This window comes from Lipotes vexillifer, unplaced genomic scaffold (genome assembly GCF_000442215.2).
Source record: "Lipotes vexillifer unplaced genomic scaffold, Lipotes_vexillifer_v1.1 scaffold397, whole genome shotgun sequence".
NCBI lineage: Eukaryota > Metazoa > Chordata > Mammalia > Artiodactyla > Lipotidae > Lipotes > Lipotes vexillifer.
The window spans coordinates 2,299,959-2,312,718 of NW_006772681.1; the positions used below are offsets into that span (position 1 = coordinate 2,299,959).

The following is a 12,760-nucleotide window of genomic DNA, read 5'->3' on the forward strand; positions in this document are numbered from 1 at the left end:
GCCTGCTGAAGACCTCTGGACAGAGGAGATGATCCCGATGTTTGGCAGTGATCCGAAGAAAACCCTCTGTAGGAAGGGGAACCAAAACGGAAACCCAGGACAGCTGGCTCGAGCCTCGAGCACCCCTGTTGGCAGATGCCTACTTGGGGTTTTCAGAGACGAAAGAAATGGGAGTGCGCAGCAATGGGGGTGACGGGTCCTGCTGCTTCTGGAGCTCCATCTCAGCAGCCCTCTGGAGCGCCACCTCCACCAGCAGCCGGAAGCTGCTGAAGTCCTCCTTGTCCTGCTCTGGGGGTGTGGGCGGTGGTGTGTTGAAGAGTCCACCCGTGGGGCTTCCAGCTTCAGCCCTGGTCAGCAGGGTGAGTGTGCTACCAGGGGTCACCAGGGGCTTGGGGGGCTCCAGCTCGCCTTGTGGGAAGGTGGCTGCCGGCTTGTCTCCCTGGCCTGAGTGGAGCGGCACGGAGCACACGGACAAGGAGAGCACACTGGTGGGGGCCGGCACAGACACAGCCAGCACTGAGGGGCTGCCGCCTCGGGGGAGGGCCACATCGGAGGCCTTGCCCCCGCGGCGGGAAATGGTGTACTGGTTGGGGTCTTTGCCGTCCTTCCGAAGCATGTCTGGGAGAAGCCGCCGCCGGGCGTTGATGAACCAGTTACAAATCTGGAATGAGAATGAGTTTGAGAGACCGTGCTCAGTTTACGCTCTCAAAACCGGCTGCAAAGCACCTGCGTTCCTGGCCCCAGAAACACAGCAGCAAACAATTCGGGCACAATCGCAGCCCTCAGATTTATGTTGGGCAGAGAGAGTTAAAGAAGAAATCATATAATTGAAAATAAACTGCAACTGTGATCCAGCCAATGAAGGGAAGGTACGTCGGTGCTGTTGGACACAGTAATGGGAAGACCCAATCCAGTCTTCGTGGACTCGGGGTAGTATTCTCTGAGGAAACGGCTTGCGAATTGAGATCTGAAGGATAAGCAGTAGGTTAGGTGGGAGGCCAGAGGGGAGAAGAGCATTCGACTGAGAAGGATCAACACCTGAAAAGTGCCCATGACGAGCTCAGAGAAGGAAGTCCTGTCTGGATGGAGCTCAGAGTGGTAACTAGAGGTTACCTCTCATGGCGGGGACCTCATTCTTTATTCTAAGGACGATGGGGAGCCGCAGGAGGGTTTTAGGCAAAGAATGCTAAAAATGCTATGTGGAGAACAGAGTGGAAGCAGAGTGCAAGGTTAGTAGTTCAAGTTAGGTTAAGGGAGATGATGACAAACGTTTGATCTGTATGGGAAACTGGAAATGACAGGACCTGGTGCCCAGCTGGATATGGGTGTGTGAGAGGAGAGGGGATGGGGCCAAGGGTCATTCACTCCTAAGATTCTAGAATAGTCTTTCTGTATGCCAGGTAAAGAGCCACAAAGACACTAAAGGGACTCTCAGGTAGAAGAAAAGTTACTGTTTCCAAGCAAAACCAAGGTCAGTGGTTGAATGTGCATTCAACCAACATCCTTAAATGCTTTTTTCCTATAGGCTGCTGAGAAAGCTACCATTAACCGTGACCCCGTTCCTGTCCAGCTGATTGTTTAGATCAATCCTCTTGGGCCTATGCCTGAGGCATGACATTTCTTACTGTTAAGTGGTCTGCTGCAAAACCAAGGCATATCTAGCACCCATCCTATATTTGTCTGGACCCTTTATAATAGCCTCCAGATTCACAGCTCTCCAATCCAGCCTCGTCACTGGTTGCCACTCACTTTCCAAAATGCAGTACTGTTATTCCTGTTCTAGAAAAACTGCGATTTGTCTCCTACTGCCTATAGGAACAACTCCAGACTCTTGGGCCTGGGTGTTAAAAGCCTCCCCTGTTCATGGCCTATCTTTCCAGCCCTTGTATCCTTCTTCTTTTTTTTTTTTTAAATTTATTTATTTTTGGCTGCGTTGGGTCTTCGTTGCTGCGTGTGGGCTTCTCATTGCAGTGGCTTCTCATTGCGGAACATGGGCTCTAGGCGCGTGGGCTTCAGTACTTGTGGCTTGTGTGCTCTAAAGCGCAGGCTCAGTAGTTGTGGCGCACAGGCTTAGTTGCTCTGCAGCATGTGGGATCTTCCCGGACCAGGGCTTGAACCCATGTCCCCCGCACTGGCAGGCGGATTCTCAACCGCTGCGCCACCAGGGAAGCCCCTATAGTCTTCTTCATGTGAAACTGTTCACCAGCCCTCATCGAGGCCCTGTGCTTTAAAACACAGAACAAAACTCCGTGCCTCTTGCACATCACATTCCTTCTTTCTGGAACACCCTCTTCTCTACCTGGAGAATGCCTACTATTCTAAGTCTTGGCTGATCTAAGATATTAGAGATTTGGGCTGAGGCAGAGGAAATAGTTTCAAAACACATCTCTCCTCACCTACAGCTGCTGTAGGGCCCGGCAGTTTCTTTTCATACCTGAATGACACCACGAGGGTAGATAACTGTTCAGGAAGAGTGTGAATAGTTTCTGCACACCCCAGAGGAGAAGGCACCTAATCATGGCATCATTACTGATCAAGCTAAAAGATCAGCCACTTACACCCTCCTTCCTTTCATTTTCTCCTAACAGCCTGGAGATGTGACAAGACCAGTCCTTTAACCTGGGCATTATTTAAAAAGTTATGGATTAGATTAGAGAACAGTTTCTTAGCTGCACGGTTGGTGTAAGCTCATAAATACAAAACCCGTTTTTCCTTAAATAGGCAAATACAACCCTTCATCATTTTTTCCATGTCTTTCTCCCTCTTGGCCTCCACTGGAGGAGCTGCCACAGGGGAAAAGTTGCCTAATCGCTTTCTTGCTAACAGAAAAGGTAGCTGGAGAAGAAACAGAAACTGTGGGAGTGTGTTGGTGATGAGGCCTGGGTGTGGCATGGTATGCCTCCACGTATCTAGGCATCTTTCTGGGAGCCTTCATTGAGAAGCTTTACCAATAGCTGCCGTTTACTAAGCACTGTACATCTATGCAATTTTCTTCTAACAGTTTTATCAGCCCTATGAGTTTGATCAGCTCCCATTTTACTGATGAACATATATAAAGCTGAGCCTGGAGAAGTCAGGCAGGATTCTACCTCTAGCCAAGGATCCCCAAGCCTGGACCTTTGGCTGGAGGAACGAGAACCCCTACTCTCTGAATCTTTCTCTCAGAATATCACAGGGCTCCAGAGCCCAGCTTATTTTACTCACTAGAATGGTCAAGTTAGAACTTCTCACCTTCCTGTTGCTCTCCCTTTCAAGGCTTTGTGCTCACTCAAATAATATTTATTGATGCTTGCTATGTGCCAGGCCAGTTCTCGGTGCTGGGGATGCTTCTGTGAATTAAATAGATATGCACTCTGCCTCGTGGAGCTTATGGTCCATCTAGTTGTGGAGACTGGCAATGAACGAACATCACTATAGCAACAAGAAGTGCCAGGAAGGAAACAGACAGGAATAAAAAGATAGTATATAAAGATAAGAGAGACCTCCATAGATAAGGGGTCTGGGAAGGCTGAGACCTAACAGATAAGAAAGAGCCAGCCACACTGAAAGCTGAGGGAAGAGTGTTCTAGACAGAGGCAACAGCAAATGTCAAGGTCCTGAGGCAGGAAAGGGTTTGGTTAAAGGAACAGACAGAAGCAGGCAGGGCTGATCCCACTAGGCCAGAACACCATGGTTAACCACCAAAGGGGCCTGAACAGTGGCTTAAGCTAGTTTTCACACTGTACGTCCTCCTGGTCCTGTCTTTTCTCTCCTTAGTTCATCAACAGAAACTTACAGAGCATGTAGTAGCTGCTGTAGGGGAAGAAATGACAGGAACCCCTCCCCCACACCTCTCCTGTGCTGAGATGCCAGGAACTGTGTGGGCTGCGGCAATGCCTAACATTCCTCTAATGGGTGACTGGATCAAAGGCCCAACTCTCCTCAGGGCTCCCATACCAGTTTCTACCCCTGCCTATCACCTTCCTTAGCTGACACCTGGGCAAGGCCTTGAGTACCACTACCCAGCCAAAGGGATGGCCACCTATGACAAGAGCAGGTGCCTGGAGTTGGCATGGCTCCTTGCCCAGCAGCCTGCAGCTGTACCTGTTCCACAGGTGACCCAAGGATAGCACCAGGCTCCAGGTCCTGTCAGGCTGGGAAAGCTCATGGGCAGGGCAGAGCCAGAGCCTTCTTGTGGCTTCTCTCCCTTTCCATTCCAGCCTGGAAGGACCCTGCCTCTGGGGTTCTCATTTACCCCTTTACCTCTCTGGTCCTCTCAGTACAACCAAGCGCGTGCGCGCGCGCACACGCACATATGCGCGTGCGTGCGACAGCAGGCATCAGCTGACACTGTTTGAGCTGCTCACTTCAATCCTGGCTGGAGTTGCAGGGGAGCCCCAAGGGAGAAGGAAGACTGAACAGCTGAGTGGACGAAGGAACTAAGGATCTTTGACACAAGGTATCATGCCAACCATCTCACTTGCATGTTTAATCTGCATGAAAGCCTGGATGGTCGTAAGCAGTGTCCCCAAAGGACTACAGAGAGACCTGGAACTCAGAGATGAGAGAACCTGCCCAAAGTCACACAGCCTCCAAGTACACAGCTGGAATTCAAACTCGGGTCTCCTGCTGCTGTTCTCATTCTGGTCTGCTGTCTTACCAACAGAGGAACAAAATGGATAGCGGCAAGACATCACCATAATCCTAAAAGCAGACTCTTGCTGAACACAAAACATATCAGGTGCTGTTCTGAACATTTCCCATCTAACTAACTCATTTAATCTTCAACAGCCTATGAGAGGTTCTGTGATGATCTCCATTTTATGTGAACCACTGAAGAAACGGAGACCCTGATCAGAGAGATTCAGCAACTTGCTCAAGGTCACAAGGGCAAAAGCTAGGATGGGATCCAGACTCAGCCCGATTCCAGGCAGCGACCGCTGGCAGGTGAAAACAACAGACAGGAGAGTCAGCCCGAGGCCTTTTCTCCTTGCTCAGATGCTTCCGTCTCTCCATCCTGCAGCTGCCTCCCTGGCTACCTGCGCTACAGGAGAGCACTACACCTCTCCACCTCAGCCCAGGATGCAGGGAAAACGTGACCTGGGTCAAGAGGAGTAGGGACTAGTGCTTTTGTTGGGAGCAGTCTTGGGGAGGGGAGCCTGGCGTTTACTAGCAGATGCGTGGGCACTTAGCCTCTAGCTGCACCTCCCATTTTGGCTTCTAATTCTGAGAAGAGAACAGCAGAAAAACACCCCCCCACGTGCTCACCCTGGTCCACAGAAAACTTGGCAGCCTACTTACTGTTTTGTCTTCTCATCCGATAGAAATGCACAGCTGAGGGCAGCCGGGCAAGGGCACAAGGCCCGAGTGCACCACCAGTGCCAGCTGTGATAATGGGCTCTGCGGATTTTCTGTAGCCCCTTCCAGCAGCCTGACCCATGCCTAAGTCAGGAAAAAAGCATGTGACTTGCCCCAATTCAAGGTCCTCGGGGAGGGGGTAGGAGAATGTCAAGGTGAATTCTGTGATTGATATGGCAAAACACAGGCTGGGTGCCTGAAAGCCTGTCTCTACCATAAAACAGGGCCATATCTGAAAGGCTGCTGCCCTGTCAGTATTTTCTTTTTTTTTTAATCAGTGGCTGAGATGAAGGACACGGGAGGAATCACTGTGGCAAATGGGAGTGGGAGGGGCACCAGGGAGCAGATAAAGGCCATGAGGACCAAAGCAGGGCTTTTGAAGGCGACCCAAGTGCTTTAATTGTAATGTCTTTTCAACTGTGAAAGACAGAAGCAAAAGAGGGGAGAGAGAGGGCATGGAGAGACCTTTCCCAAACATCACGGTCCCAGTGTTGTGACCACCCGTATCCAGGTGCTCCTAAAGGCTGCTGGCTGTATTAGAATAACCTTGAGGGTGATTTTAAAAAACTGCTCTGTCTCATCTGCTTCAGAGATGGGGGGCAGGGGAGAGGGGTGGGTGGAATCAGGAATGTGTTTTTAGACAAGCTCTCCAGAGTTCGGCCACCCAAGCTTAGGAACCAATGGTTTAACCCACTGGTTTAACTCGTCCTTGTGGGCCAAACCCTTTACTTAAGCAAAAAAGCTTACACAAAAGCTCAATAAATATACAAATGAAAGGCCTTAAGGTGGGGAGACAGTGGTTACCAGGAGGAAGAATCGGGAGGCAGCTATCTTTGGAGCCAGAGTAAGGAGAGCAGCTTCAAGAGATAAAAGTCCACTGAGGGCAGGGCCAAGCCACCCCCTCACCACACAGCAGGCCACTACAGCTTCTGCACCAGGCTCCTTTCTTGCCCAGTACAAGTACCAGAGGGACTGCTGCCCCTCACCTCCCCAATCCTTCAAGTCTGTCACGATTCCATTCATATACAGCTTCCGGAGAAGCCTTGCCTACCAGGGCAGCTCAGCTGACACACACGGGTAATTAATTACACTGAATTCTCAGTCCTTTCCATGTCTTCCCTCCCCCAGGGGGGACAGTGCCAGTTCTACTGTTGTGTTCCCAGCACACAGCACTGGGTCTGGCACAGAGCACACCCCCAACCAATATTACACAGAGAAGGAATGGGCACGAACCCTCCCCGCCACACTTACCTCCCCTGCCCAACTGGCAGCCCCTCAGAACAGAAACCACAGCAATAAAGTGGGCTTACAGGGTGTCACTGGGACCTGTGAAAATCCTTCACAAACGACTTTTTGGTTTTACCCTCCCAACTGCCTCGCCTCGGGCAAGTACCAGCTAACCAGTTAGTTAAATAACTCATTGACTTGCTAATGAGACTGCTGCTGGGCCAGTTAAAGGAGACAATCGCAAGGGAGGTCCCCAGGGAGAGAGAAAACAAACTTGGCAAAACGTTGATGCTTGCTGGAGCCAGGTGATTGGTGCCAGGGGTGCGTTATAATATTCTCTTACTTTTGCGGTTATCTGCAAACGTTCCTAATAAACAATGGAAATTTTAAAAATTAGATACAGGAAAAAGAGATGCCTCCAGGGACTGACTTAAACCAGCTTTTCCAGATTGAGGAGCCACTACATTTCCTTTATTTCTGAGGTCCTGCCTATTGACATTTCCAACACTTTTTTTTTTTTTGGGGGGGGGCCCGACGCGCGACTTGCAGGATCTCAGTTCCACGACCGGGGATTGAACCCTGGGCCCTCGGCGGTGAAAGCTCAGAGTCCTAACCACTGGACCACCAGGGAATTCCCTCTAGCACTTTTATCTGCATTTTGTCACTTCAACAATTATTTACTGAGCACCTACCAGATACCTGGCATTGAGCCAACACTGAGGATGTAGTGATAAATAAGTCTAGGCCTCTGGAGTTTAGTGTGTTCTAAAAAGCAATCAGTCAAGTCCAAATGCTGACCCAGTCCCGGTGCTGTGGGAGCACAGAGCTCCTCTAGGGGTCAGGAGTCTCCCTGGTCAGGGGTGGGAGCAAAGTGGTGTGGGGTATCTATCAGTGGGGCAGCAATACGGGGGGCCAGGGATGAGGCCCGCTACACAGATTGGGAAAGATGATGTTGTCAATAGGTTGGCAGGAGCCACTGAAGGGTTTTAAGTAGGGGAGTGACACGTGATCAGATGATGATAGGTTGGACTAGGGTAGAAAAGAAGCTATATTCCAGAAATATTTAAGGGGTAAATGTATAGGAATTGGTGAGACCAAAGGAGCTGAGAAAGGGCTATCAAGGGGAGTCCTTTCGAAAGGGAAGGACCCAGCTTGGACAAATTACCTGTTATCAGTCAGGAAATCTGGGGTGCCTGTGAGACCTTCAAGCACGGATGTATGGCTGGTGCTGCTTGGGATTCATGGTACAGTTTCCATCAAGGAAGACTAGATGGTCCCCACTGCTGCTTTTTTTTTTGGCCGCACTGTGCAGCAGGCGGGATCTTAGTTCCCTGACCAGACCAGGGATCAAACCCATGTGGAGTCTTAACCACTGGACCACCAGGGAAGTCCCCCCCACCGGTCCTTAACTCTCAGCATGCCTCTAGAACAGGGTGGCCACCAGTGGAACCCCTCCCACCAGGGGATGCCAGGATCCAGCCGGCCCTTCCTCAGAAGTCTCCAGCAGCTAATCCCGAAATGGATTAGCTGTAGCCCCAGACCTACATTTCTGTAAGTGGGATCTGGGGATATGCCGTCCTAGGGGCCCACTAGTTCCCCACAAGAATGTTTTGGTTTTGTGTTTCCAATTTGATCACAAGTAGGAGTGCCGTGGCCTCTGGCGACACAGGTTTGCTCAACTCTGGAGCCAGTGCCTGTCATACTACACATCATAGTGCAGTCAACAAAACACCATCCACCATTTGTTATTAATGCAGTTAGATGGGATCTCATTCGTTTTACGTCTATTTACTTTGGAAAACGGTTTGGTTATTTCACAGTTGTGTATAAGAGCAAAAGCAAGAGATTTTTTTACCCAGTTTTATGTTTGTACATGCTTAAGTGATGTGATAAAAATTATTCAAGTGTACATTGTGAGGGAGGCAAGTCCGTGAAAAAGATTTTCTTTAAGAGGAGTCAGTACATTATTCAGTCTTGAGAAAGTGTCCCTGATAAAAGGCAATTTCAATACAGTGTGGAAGTGGTCTGGTCGCACAGGTAGGAGGCGCACTGGAATACACAGCTGGGGGAATCAGAATGCTTTCATGAGAAAATGCTTAAACAGAGTGAGCCAGGCTCAGAGAGGTCAAGACACCAACGGAGAAGGCCCAGAGGCCTGGATGTTCAGGGGCCCCAGAGACAGGAAGAACGAACTAGGCTGCAGGCAGTAAGACTAACAAAGAGGCTATCTAGGTAATCCTGGCTCTTAGGCACCAAGACTTTGGCCTGTGCTGTTCTGTATCCTGTGAGTTCAAGTCCACCTCTTCTAGAAGGCCTTCTGAGGCTCCAGGCCTCTCAGAAGCCCTGCCCTGAGTCTCTGCTGCCATCTGTCCCAGCGGTGATCACTTTTTGCAAACATAAGTGGCCAGGTCTTCCCCTGCTTTCCCATCCCAGACTAGACACTCCCTAGGGTAGGAATGTGCCTGGATCCTCTCTGGGATCCCAACCCTGCCCCGCACAGAGCTGGGCATAGTGCAGCACTTGTCGGTAAACTTGTGAGGTTCTCGGAACTGCTAGTCGAGACCAATGATCTAGGAGAGATGAGGATGAAAGGGAGAGAAGTGCCCACGCTGTGCCAAACACCTCACAGTGGGCCTTGAATTCTTCTCAGTCCTGCCCCCCAACCCCTACATGCCAGGAAAGTGCTACAATCAGCCCCCCTTTTCAGGTGAGGAAACACGGAGCTCAGAGAGGAGGCAGTGACTTGGCCAATGTCCGAGCTTTCTCTTGTGGAGAAGATGGGATCCGAGTCAGGGTCAGTAGCTCTAGAGCCTTTCTCACAGACAGACTCCGATCAGCCACTGCCCAGCGAGTATAAGGTCAGGTGACAGGAATTCTGAGGGCCGAATACTCACCATGAGGCTTCGTGGAAGAGGGACGCAGCTGGAGGGGGTGGGGGTCAGAGTAGGGCAAGGGAGAGACGGCACCAGGGATCCCAGGGATCGGAGCAGTGGGCCAGGAAAGAACAGAGGTGGAAGGGGAGGCAGCAGGGGGTGGGGTGGGGGGAGTGGGGCGCCAGAGGGGCAGAGGGTGGGCCTTTGCTAGGCTGGGGGCCTGTCCTGTGTCTCCCAGGTAGGTGAGAGCCCAACTGGAGGCAAGGCAGCGGCAGTCCTGGGGGTCTCACCTCAGCACCAGGAAAACAGAACAAAAACACCTGTAGGTCAGCAACTGGGGCAATTCAAAGGGGGCAATACCTCTCACTCTCACCAAAAGTGGATAACGTGATCTTCTGAGCGTGTTCATGTTTGTGGTTCACAGAGCACTTTCACATCCAGTTCTGAATCTATTCCTCCCAACGGTTCAGTCAGGCAGTCTAATCCCACTTTACAGATGGGAAATCAAGATGTGGTTTACAACTCCTGCGTAGCAGAATGGGGTTTTGACCCCCAGAACCTCTGACTTCTGCCCTTTCCTTAACCGTGACTCCAACTCATTTTTAACCACTCTGCAGATCACCAGCTGCCCCATGAAACCAAACTGCCAATCAATCTGGGGCTAAAGGCCAAATCCCAGACACTCAATGCCTTCTCACCCTCTCCCAGCCTCCAGTGTTAATGACGACACCTAGACATTAATAACAATTCCTTGCCTCTTCATAACTCTCCAAAATCTGAAATCTAGCTGCAATGACTTCATGCAATTGTCTTCCCTTGAGGCAGAGAGGGTGGGTATTCTCATCTGACCTACGAAGAAACTGGGGCCCAGAGAGGGGAAGTGACCAGCCCAAGGCCACACGGTTGAGTCAGTGACAGGGCTGGGATAGGACCAGAATCCAGGTCTCCTGCTACCCGCTCCTTACCTGCAGCACCGACAGGTTGGTCTGTCCAGAAAGGCTCAGCTTCTCCTGCTCTGAGGGGTAGGCGTTGTAGCGGTGCAGGTACAGCCAGTCCCGGAGGATCTTCACCGACTCCTTGGGCAGGTTCCCTCTGCGCTTCCTCTTGCCTGCCAGGGAGAGGAGGCTTTCATCCTCACCCAGGTCACTGTCTGACATGGTGTCTAGGTGCTACGCTGGACCTCAGGCAAGCCTAAAACAGGTGACAAAGGGGAGGGGAACATTATTACCATGCGGTGCCTCTGGCCCTTTTCCGTCTTCCAGCACATCATTACTAGAGCCTAGGACACCAGAAACGGGGTAATCGAAAGTCAAAGTCTCAGGCCATTCCAAAGCCTGGGCAAGGTAGAAGGAAGGGTCCAAAATGTCTCTATTTCATCAGGCCGGTAGACAACTACTGAAATAAATGGCAGATCATTAATAAGCAGAACCAGACTAGAAGTAATTACAGCTACCACTGAGGCCCGTTTTCCATGCTCTGTACTGAGCAGTTCACCTTTATTATCTCATTCAGTCCTCACAAATGCCCTTGTAAGGGAGACACTAATATCATCATCATCTTACAGATGAGAAAAACCAAGGCCCAGAGAGATTCAGAAAGTCACCCAAGATACTCTGGCTGTTAAACAGAGTTACCATGTGACCCAGTAATTTCACTCCTAAGGTAGCTAAGCTACGAAGAGAAATGAAAACCCACGTCCACACAAAACCTTGTACAAAAATGTTTATAGTAACATTATTCATAATAGTCAAAAGTGGAAGCAACCCAAGTGTCCTCCAACAGATGAATGGTTAAACAAAATGTGGCCTATCCATAATAGAGTAGAATATTATTCAGCCATGAAAAGTTCCGATCCATGCTATAATATGGATGAACCTTGCAACTATTATGCTAAGTGAAAGAAACAAGTCACAAAAAACACATACTGTATGATTCCGTTTTTATGAAATGTCCAGAATGAGCTGGAGGGAATAGAAGAGTGATAACTAAAGGGTATGAAGTTTCTTTTCCAGGTGATAAAAATGTTCTAAAATTGACTGTGGCGATGGTTGCATAATTGTGAATATACTAAAAAAAAACACTGGTTTGCTTTAAAAGAGTAAGTTGTATGGTATGTGAATTATATCTCAATAAAGCTGTTATAAAAAAAAAAAAATCTCACCTCCAGGATATGGTATGGAAGCAGGGTTTGGACCCAGATAGCTTGCCCCGTCCTCCACCCCCATCCAATCTTGCTTCCAGGGTCTCCCAGGACCCAGTGAGGAGTCTGGAAACCCTATCAGTCTCCACAGTCCTACAGCAATCCATGTAACATTTACTGTGTACCTACTATGTATACCCTGCAAAGATGCTGAGTTATCCCTACTGGATGTCTCTCATTCTCCTTTGTCATCTAGCCCCTGGCCTGGTCCCAGAATCAGTGCCTCAAAAATCCAGATAAATAAGCAAGGCTGGGCTCTAGTTCCTCCAACTTGGCTTTGTGACCTTGGGCAAGCATCCTTCCTTCTCTGGGCTTGAGCCTCCTCTTCATCTGTTAATTGAAGGAAGGTGTTTCCCTAGACAATCCAACTCAGTTGCTTATCCCCCTGACAAACTTCTTGTTCGCACACGCAAAAGAGATACACATTTTAAAACCAAAAGTTCCAGGACAAGCTGATGCCAGAATCTCAAGGCCCCTCCCTCCTCAGCCTTTTAACAGCTCCCTAGCAGGCTGGGCCAACAGACTCTGGCATCTCCCAGGTTTTGTTTCCTCGACTTGGGCCTGAGCCCAGATATCCGGGCTGGCTAGGCCAGGCTTTCGAGGGAAGGGTCTACCCTCCCAGCCGGGACACCTGGAGGTGAGTCAGGCATTGGTTAGAGGTGCCACTCCTCAGAGAGCAGCAACAGCAGGCTGCTTTCTGAGGTCAGGTTTCTGAGGTTTAGCTGGCCAGGGCAGTTGGGATCTGAGCTCAGGCAGGGATGCAGCCCTGGCAGGCTGTGAGAAGTTTACTCAAGGTTATCTGTACAGATTCCACCCTGGCTGCCAGTCAAGTCCCAGTCTGCAGGGTTCCAGTGGGTGGTGTGTGGAGGTGACCCCCTCAGTCTACACAGACCTCTCTACCGCAGTGTCTTGCCCTCCAGCCATGATATTCACCGACAAATACAGCAGACACAGTTTACAAATCCCAATCCAGGAGGCTTCCCACAGACACATCCCACACTCCCACACAGCCTCACACCAGGCAACTCTCTAAGAGGACTCAGATAACTGGCACCAACCCATCACTCAGCCCCTGGAACCCCCAGGACTTTCACCGAGAAATTCAGCAAACACACAGTTTACA

General features: G+C 50.1%; 1 protein-coding gene across 1 annotated transcript; it reads right to left on the bottom strand.

The window, feature by feature from the left end:
- Positions 1-139: 139 nt before the first annotated feature.
- TGIF2 (TGFB induced factor homeobox 2) lies at positions 140-10,594 on the bottom strand. Its single transcript, XM_007447744.1, has 2 exons — positions 10,403-10,594; positions 140-661 (listed from the first exon to the last, which is right to left on the bottom strand). Exons 1-2 carry the CDS (start codon positions 10,592-10,594, stop codon positions 140-142), a joined length of 714 nt encoding a protein of 237 aa, XP_007447806.1.
- Positions 10,595-12,760: the final 2,166 nt, after the last annotated feature.